Source organism: Poromitra crassiceps (assembly GCF_964638095.1).
Source record: "Poromitra crassiceps genome assembly, chromosome: 3".
Lineage (NCBI taxonomy): Eukaryota > Metazoa > Chordata > Actinopteri > Beryciformes > Melamphaidae > Poromitra > Poromitra crassiceps.
Genome location: NC_139625.1, coordinates 31,013,317 through 31,023,059, shown reverse-complemented (window position 1 = coordinate 31,023,059; position 9,743 = coordinate 31,013,317). Strand labels below are relative to the sequence as shown.

The window sequence follows — 9,743 nt, the reverse complement described above, 5'->3', positions numbered from 1 at the left end:
TTGTAACAAATGTTTCCAGGAGCTCCTGGGAGCATGCTGCATGGGAGCAAACAGACACCTCTCTCTGTCTCTCTCTCTCTCTAAAGCCCCTTTTGCACAGCCTGTGAAAACTGTGATCATTGTGGGATTATTACGCCTCGCCTTTGAAGTGTTTTGAAGCTGCTTTCACACACAGATCGCACAATATTGCAGTTCAGAAGTCCCGCAACGTCGGCAGCCTTGCCACAGAAACTGCTTTCACACAAGACCAAGCAGCCCCGTCTGATTTCCGATTCGGAGTGTGTTTTCAGATAGCATCCAGCCATCCACCCCTCCCGGATTGAAACGAGGGTGAACGATGGGCGCTGAGTTTCTGAGACGGAAATATGGCGGGGCTGCTTGGTTCTGTGTAAAAGTGCAGAGGGGGCGTAATGGCAGATCTTCTTTACACCAATATTGTGGGATTTCTGTGTAAAAGTGGCTTAAGAAACCAATCATCCATAGAGTTAGTGTGGTCACAGGTTTAGTCTCTGCAGCTTTTAAAATGGGCCAACAGCATTACTGTATGTGCCGCATGCATGATCCCATCACACCAGCTTATGACTGATATCTGTCATATGCCATATATAAAATCAGAAATAACACGCTCAACTCCTTACTTATAGCCGGTTATGTAAACTGGGTGCTGAATCCCTAAAACAAGTCTAATTCAAAAAAACGAAAAGGACAGCACTCCAAGTTTAAAGGTTTTATTGCCACACAATATGACTTTTTTTGTTTTTTTGAATATGCCATATATACCCATACTGCACCAGTATTCTTCCATTATGTTGGCCTCAAAGTTTAGTTTATTAGAGTGTGACAGCATGTTAGTGTGTGAGTTAAGGCACCCAAACCTATTTGATGCTAGCCCACTTTCAAAGGATATGCTGATTTCTGCCTGCTGCTCTCAAAAACAGGACTACTCCTGCATTGTATTTACTGACTATAGCATAGTCACTACAGATATAGAATAGTACTGGTGCAATTGAAACAAGATTATCAATGACAGATCTATCAAGGTGATCTTGAATCAAAATATATGTCACTCACTATTCTTATTCTGAGACACTTTTAGGTTGGAGATATATGCTTTTGGCTATGCGTTCGTGTGCATATCCTATCCAAATTAACGCTACACGTATGCTCCAAACGGATGTAGGATACGACAGTCAGACATCATGGGCACACAAACGAGTAGTTACAAGCAAGTATATCACCACCCTTAAAATGACGTCTGTCTAGTCCCACTGACCCTGAAGCTGTCTGGAGAGTCCAGGTGCAATCTCTTCTTGATGTCCTCGGAGGCTCCAGCACACAGCCTGTAGAAGATGTGATAGTTCCTCTCCTCATTGCTCTGCATGCAGATCCTTGACTTCTCCAGCAGGTAATGGGAGACGAACCCACCCACAACTGCATTCTGGTAGCAGATGGAACAAACAAGTCTTAGAAAAACTGTCCATACACAGTAAATATGAGATATACTGTAATCAGTGATCATACCTTCTCGTTGAAGTGGATTTCCACAAACTTTCCAAATCGACTGCTGTTATTATTCCGGACTGTCTTTGCATTCCCAAAGGCCTCGAGAAGGGGATTTGCTGAGTTTGAAATTAAAAAGAACATCAAGGTGTCTTCTTCTAACTGGCCCAATACAAACACTTCTGATGAGCTGTTATTCTTTTAATACATTACCTTCCACAATCCTCTCATCAATATCTTGACCGGTTCCGTATGATGTGGTCAGATATCTACAGAATGAGGGTGAGATGAGGACAACAGTAACAATGACGACATTAATGATGATGACGTTAAAAACAGTATAGAGTACTAAAAGACACATGCACTGACCATACTAATACTGATTTACAATACTCTATAATACCGATATACAAAGTATAGTACATTGACTATATAATACATCATCCTCACTGTCAAAGCAACTACAACCTGTACTTTTACATATAGCCCTCTGTGAGCAACAAGATCCCAGACAGTAGTATCGATAATACAGTACCTTATGAGACTAAGGTGGGGTCATACCTTAGAACAAACTTGGTGTTTTCAGTCTTTCCAGCACCAGATTCACCAGAAACTATGATGGACTGGCTCATCTTCAGAACCTTCATGTCCCGGTAGGCCTTGTCCGCTGAGAGAGAAAAACACACAACTGGATTTATTAACATTCTGCCATGACACATACAGTTCTGTGGAAATAACCCTGCATAATGAGGCCTCCACTCATATTAATTTATTATTGAACTGTGCAGTTCATCACTTACATTTGCAGAGAACAGCTGGTAAGCTGTGACAAGTAGGAGGAGGTTACTCACGTGTTATTTATCTACTTTTTTTACTTTCACAAATCTAGGCTCACAAGACAACCAAGTGAACATCAACATTAATGCCTTGGTTACACCAACAAATCCTATGAAAATACCAAAATCAACAATGCGTTTGCACTACTCCCGTTACTTTAGGACTTCCTACGTACCGTTTTTAGCCATCAACACGGAAGTCATTGGCTCTAGTTGTAAGCGGAAAACCTTGAAATACAGCTCACAATGGCATAGTTTCAATTTAAAGTCAGGCTGTTTTAGTTCAAATCAAATTCAAATGGGATTATTCATTACGCTGGGGACTATTTTTGGTGCTACAGAATGAATTTATTGAGATGGCAAACATGTCTACAGCTGGGTTATTAAGTTGTTTGAGGAAAGGTTGGCTGGCCCGGTGTATTGTGTGCATTTAAAAACACCAGCTGTATATTGTTATCTTTTAAGTGATATGTGATGTGAAGACTCATTTGACAGAAAAAAAAGTTCCCATTCCCTTCAAAAATGAGTCTAACATTTCTATTTCAACCAGATAAAGATTAACTGGGATGCCATCAAAGCCACAAAGTAACTTTGTAATATGTTAAAAAGTAACCGTAATAGTATAATTTTTTAAGAATAATGCATCTCACATTATTTGTATTTGTATCATCACTGTAGCTCGTACAGTAGCTGCATCAATAGTTATTCCTGCAATAGTGATTATGGGCTCTCACCAATAGCATAGACGTGAGGCGGCAGGGTTCCCAATGACCTCCCATGGTATGATTTTATGGTCTCAGGAGCATACAGTTTGGGGATGTCATAGTAAGGGTTCACTGCTATCAAGATGTTGGCCACATATGTCTGTGGGGAAAATACATCCAAGCATGATTAGGTTCACATTCAACAATTCAAGAAACTTAATCAGTGGCAAAGAATATCAACCATGTAATAACGTTGTGATATCTAGGGCTGTCTTTGAATACATTTTTTCAAATTCAAATATTCTATTGAGTTTTCCATGAATATTTGAATGTCTGCAGTGATGTCATCATGACATATATATATATATATGTCATATATATGTCATATATATATATATATATATACCGTATATATATATATATGTCATATATATATATATATATATATAATCCCCCAAAAATTGTGATTCACCAGAATACATGAGTCTTTTTGTTATTTTCTTTTTTTTTATTAATATAAGTGCAGTGAAAATTGCAGACTAATTACTAATTGCTCTAGAAGACAGTGACTTAAGTGTTGCATTACCACCACCTACTGGATTTTTATATTAAAGCTACATGAGGAGTGATGGTTAGTTGGGGTTAGGTTCATTCTAGAAATATATATATATTGTTGCGTGTGGCCATGGACAATCACTTCATATAGTGCATTTCATACTACACATTGTTTAGATTGTATATATATATATATATATATATATATATATATATATATATATATATATATATATATATATATATATATAAATACAAATAAAATAAAATAAAATATTTATATTCATAATTTGATATTATCTTTTTAATTTGAATGTCAGCATTATGAACGAATATTCGAACCGAATATTGGAAGACAGCCCTAGTGACATCTGACTGCTACAGCTCTAACTAGTAGTGTTCAGACAGAGGGAAAGAGATGATGACAAGAGACCTATTGAAGGCTGGTGAGACACACCCTAACTCGATTTATCTCTCTTGCTTTTCCCCTCTACCAGCTGTCCCTCATTCCCTAAGTAGAGTGACTGGGATCGGGATTGGGTTTTGCCAGTCTTGACTGAGTGACCCCTCGCTAGCTTTCCCTCCCTCTTTACCACCTGGCCATCTTCCCCCAGGGAAACAAGGATAGGGATCTTTCTCTCCTTTTATGCTCCATCCTGCTGTCTCCTTGTGATGCAACGGGATAGTGGGGGCTTCAAGCAATGGGGAGAGCCAAGGTTAATACTGTCGCTAATGTAGACATGCATAGAAGAAGAAGAAGAAGAAGAAGAAGAAGAAGAAGAAGAAGAAGAAGAAGAGAACAAACATACGTAGATGTGGTCTTTATTGTACCGCACTTTGACGTTGTGGAGGAGAGTGGCTTCATTCAAGTACATAAGGGAACCTGAAAAAAAAAGGGGGGGGGGTGGATAGACCTCAACATGCTCACTCCATACAGTTTTAATGCTTGGAAAATACTCCTTATTATGACTGATAACATTTGCAAAGCATACTTCTGAATGTAATACAAGTTTAACAGCGAACTCAAACGATGTTAACTTACAGTTGTCCTCTACATGTTTGTTGACATCGTCCTCTGCTGGGAAGACTTGGCTCATAGGAGCAAGAAAGGTCTGCAACATGAATAGAATATTACATTCAGATTATACATGGAACCAGATTACATTCAGATTATACATGTAATGTCCAATAAGGGTGAAGGCAGTGTACTACATGCCACAACTAACACCATCTCCCATCCTGCTAACTTTATGTACAAGATTGTTCCATGTTGTTCTTTTTTCAAAAGCACAAGACAAATGTTGATTAGCATCCTAAAAAGATAAACAAGGATACATATAGATGAATGATTGATGGTGTGTAAAGATCACAGTAATGATGTTTGATGCTAAATGAGTTACTGATTCTCATTTCTCTGTTGTTTAAGAGTCTGAGTTAATGGAAATAAACTCAATGGAACAAACCGGCTGTGAGAGAAACAAGGGAGACATGGCAGGATAATCAATTATTTGGTGAGAGAGCAACAGGATCTGAGCACCTGTGTGTGTGTGTGTGTGTGTGTGTGTGTGTGTGTGTGTGTGTGTGTGTGTGTGTGTGTGTGTGTGTGTGTGTGTGTGTGTGTGTGTGTGTGTGTGTGTGTGTGTGTGTGTGTGTGTGTGTGTTAGAGGAGAGACTCAGGTGGTGCTCTGTGTTGATCTTGTGGGAACCAATGAAGTCACTGTATTATTAAAAACGGCCAAGCAGCACCTCCCCCACGACACAAACAGGCCCAGGGCATTTACTGATACCGTGCCTAAGAAAGCAATGGGACACAACAGCACCGAAGGTCTTAACAAGGCAATAGGCCCCTTTCACAGCAGCCATTTTGAGTGTCAAACCAGTGTAAACACAGGTGTAACAAATAACATTAATAAGGGCCCTGGCACTGGAACACCTAAATAGAGTGGAACTATCATTCATGTTAATTGGGTACACCTGTTTGCCCTGCTTTGAGACCTCAAAATGGCTGCTGTGAAAAGGGCCTATCGGGGAAAAGGAACATTATTACCGTAAATTCCGGACTATAAGCCGCGGCTTTTTTCCCGTTTTTTGGGCTTTTTTGGCCCCTGCGGCTTATATAACGGTGCGGCTTATCTATGGATTTTTTCAGAAAAAAAAAAAAAAAACTGAATTCTCTCTTCTTTAGCACTCTTTCTAACTATAAATCCACTTCTGTTTTAATTTCCTCTCTTGCCCTCTTTTCACCACACTGTATGACACTGTATGACACTGTGTGCACTGTAAAAAAGAAACACAGGTGGTGTTGTGTTATGTTGTTTTGTTGAAATGTTAATAAATGGGAGCTTCCTCAAACAGCCATCTCTTTCCCGACAATCCCCTCTGTGCATGAACCCTTACATATGGTAATTAAACATTAAAACACAATAAAAAAAAAAAGAAAATACCATTAACTCATTGAGTGCCAGCCACTTTTGGAGAACGGACGCTCCCAGTGCCAGAGTTTCAGAGCGTTTTCAGTGATTTCTCGAGGCCCACAGAATATTGTGTGATATTACTATGTAAACACTGAACACGCACAAAGAACGATGAGACTCTATTCTATCATCTGCAAAAAAAAGTTTATTGATCCCATTTTCCGTTCTTTAGTTATGAGCCGGAGAAGATAGCTTGATTCATCCAAAAATAGCAATTTTTTTCTAGAAGCTGAGATAATTGGCCTTTTGTGAAATTAATCATTTCAAGCACATCACTGACTCTGAAGCTAATCTTTTCTAATGTAGTCACACCTCAAAAATAATTTCCTTCAATAAAACAGTTTAGGCCAGGGAATTTTGTTTGGCAGAATAATATTTTTAGCTACAACCAGCAGCGCTGGCCCCTGCGTGCGCTGCTGGTTGCAGCTTCTTGCTGGTTTTGATTTGCTGCTGGTGGGTATCGGATATTCTGGCTTGCGTTTGTCAATCCTGTCCTGCTGCCTGGGTCTGTCTGGGTGTTGCGTGCTGCTCTGCGTGCCCCCCCCCCCCCCCCGCCCCGCCCCGCCTCGCCTCAACTGCACACTCCTCCTCCTGTCTGTGGTGGCTCTCTGCTGAGTTTGCTGTGCGCACAGTGAAGGGTGCGGAACAGCCAGGCTTTTTTACAGCGTTCCGCGTGTGTGTGTCACCGGCAACGATGCTTCCAGTTGAGAATAAACACAACTCCACGGTGTGGATGTGCGGATTTGCTGTCGCAACCGACACGGAGCGGCTCAATTGTGGGAGCAGATTGGCTGCTGCAGGCACAGCTGCAGTAACGTGCTTCAGCATATCGATGCATACGGATGCGATGCGATTTCCGTTTCCATAACGACTTCTTCTTTGTTTTTTCCTTGCCTTTCTGTTATGTGGAGAGCACTGTCGCCACCTAAGGGTTCTGTAAAATAGGTTATAGACCTCCAATAGCTACAATAGTTGTACCAGAGATGTATCAGGGATTGATCCACGTCCCACCGTCAAAAAACGCAATTGACGACAACCGTCGTCATTGGCACTCTACGTCAGTATTTGAATTGACGACAGCTGTCGTCATTGGCATTCAATGAGTTAAAACACCCGCGGCTTATAGTCCGGTGCGGCTTATATATGTAAAAAAACAGTCAACTTTGCAGGTGCGGCTTATACACCGGTGCGGCTTATAGTCCGGAATTTACGGTAATAAGGTAGGCGAATGACTGTGCCAAGTTATTCTCCATATATCAGGAGAATAAATACTCTCTTATTTTACATCTTCATCACACATTCTCCATAATGTCTAGCCTAGGTAAACCCAGCCCCCACGTGACCTGCTCTCTCAGTTCCCAGTCACCTAGTGACTGAGAACAGGTCTGAGAGCAGGTCACGTGGGGGATGGGTTTACCCAGGCTACATAATGTCTACCACTGCTTGAGTGTGCATAAGCACGTGCACAAGTCTGAGCTGTTGGTGCATGGTTTATTCGCAGAAACAGGCTGTAAACATCAACACAATGTGCTTTGTGTGCTTGCTACTGTGGCTAACTACAATAACAACCATGTGAGAAATGTCCATTGATATGATGTGTGTCCAGCCAAGGGAATGGACACATTCATGCTCTAATGAGACCAAACTCTGGAGTGAAAAAAGGACACTCAATGAGCCTTTCATTCCCTCACTGAATGGGACTGGGTTCATGCCTTGCCATAAGCATAAGATAAAAGTTATAAACACCAAGCCTAGGCAGGCAAGCCAGGCTGTAATAAACAATACAGTAAAAGTAAAAAAAAAAGTACAGACAAGAGACGTTTCAGAGTCTGAAAACAAATCTTGTCTGAGATGACAGGGTTGAGAGGCGGACCATAATAGCGTGTCGATGATTTGATTTGACAATTCTGGGGACTGGCTTTGGCATTGGCCAATCCTGGCATGTTCCGCCCCCAAATTGAGTGGGATTCAGCGTGTTGTGGTGCTACGCGAGTGGGATCCGTAGAGTACCAGGCAGCCAGCTGCTTCTGTGTGGAGCGGAGCGGACAATCCGATGCATGAATGCTGCCTGCCCGCCTGGAATCTCTGAGGGGCGACCCCTTAGTTAACGTTATCCTGGAATGCAAGTTTAACAAACCAGTTACATGTCTTTGCATTCTTAGGCATTACCGTTTGCTTTATTTTGTATGTTACATACTGTAGCGAATCAGCATTACACATACAGTGGTGAGCAATGGTAGTGTCTCAACTACAGATAGGAACTGATGTGTGGGAGTGTTATATTGGGGAACACTATGCTGTGGGGATACTTCCGGGGGAGACTGAGCATGCGCGGTCAGTCTCCAGACACTGCCTGGAGGGAATGCTGCTAGCTATGAGCGTGACAACCGCTGAGAGTTGTAATATAACTAACTGAGAATAAAGAACCTTGTACCAGCAAGAAGCCTCTGCCTCATGAGTAACCAGGAACGTTACAATACAATTGGCCAAGTTAGTAGTTAGTTTATGGGCTAGAAATTCTGCCACTATTAATTCAAAAGTTGTCCAAAGGTATCAAATCTAACTAAATTCTGATTCAATTATTACAATTTTCTCTAGCGAAGTGTACTACAAAAATATTAATCTTCACAAGTCATGTAGTATTCTATAGTATTGAGTGAGATTTTTCTTACATGCTATCAGCGGATGAGATAATCTCTCGTTTCCGACGCAAATCAACTTGTTTCAACAATTCTGTTGAAACGAGTGACATCTAGAGATTAGTATCAAGTCTCAATGCTAATTTCAAGATATTGCTACTTCTGTCCAGAAAATTCTTAAAACATATTAAACTGCATTGGAAACAACAAAATGTCCTCACTCCAATGGTCTGTGGGAATGGCTAGCCTGCCCCTGTTAAGTCACCAAATACACATTCCAACAGCGCCAAAACATTACTATGTACACGTACTCTTCCTGTATGTACATTTTGTGACTCACCACATTATGAAATAATAATGATTCCTGCGGACTACCAGTAATTTGCTAAGCTAACTAGCAGGAGGGCGCGTAGCTACTGTACTTTTCTATTGCACGCACAGAGAAGAGAAGGGCATCTATCTTCTTGTCTTAGTATCGGGAATATGGCAAATTTATAGGCGAATCTCCCAAAATGTTGATGTGCTCCTTTAACTCATTCTACGCCACAGGTTTTCAGAAAAAGTCACTAGTCACCACCAGGGTTTTTGATAATTTTCATTGTTTTTCCAAGACCCACAGAATAGTTTCTTCTATGACTACGTAAAGACTGAATATCCCAAAGGAAAGAAGAGAGTCTCGACTTTCATATGAAAAAAAAAGTTTGATTCTACCTTCATCTGTTCTTTAGTTATCGACACCTGAATGTAGGTCGTTTTCACCAAAAACAGCAGTCTCTGACCAGAAAGCGGAGGAAATGGCATTTTTGTAAATGAAGTCATCTTCACGGCTCCTGACCTGAATAAATGCCTTTGATGGCATTAAACTCAACTATGAACCCCATAATGATTTGGTTTCCCCTTCCGGTCAAACTCGCCCGTGGGCAGTGGGCACAGCTTTTACCATAACACCGGTTGGGGCGACTGGTTGTCTGTGTACTGTATGTCAGGAGGAATCTACCGGCTGAAATGTAGACGGCATCAAGAGTTTAGGAACTG

At 41.1% G+C, this 9,743-nt stretch overlaps 1 protein-coding gene across 1 annotated transcript in view; it reads right to left on the bottom strand.

Moving 5' to 3' along the window:
- myo6b (myosin VIb) overlaps window positions 1-9,743 on the bottom strand; it is a gene marked incomplete at both ends in the record, with an annotated part of 61,729 nt that overhangs the window by 50,284 nt on the left and 1,702 nt on the right. Inside the window, 7 exon segments of the mRNA XM_083632989.1 lie at window positions 1,274-1,438; window positions 1,522-1,619; window positions 1,714-1,769; window positions 2,062-2,167; window positions 3,071-3,200; window positions 4,405-4,478; window positions 4,638-4,707. Coding sequence (XP_083489115.1) covers window positions 1,274-1,438; window positions 1,522-1,619; window positions 1,714-1,769; window positions 2,062-2,167; window positions 3,071-3,200; window positions 4,405-4,478; window positions 4,638-4,707 — 699 coding nt within the window.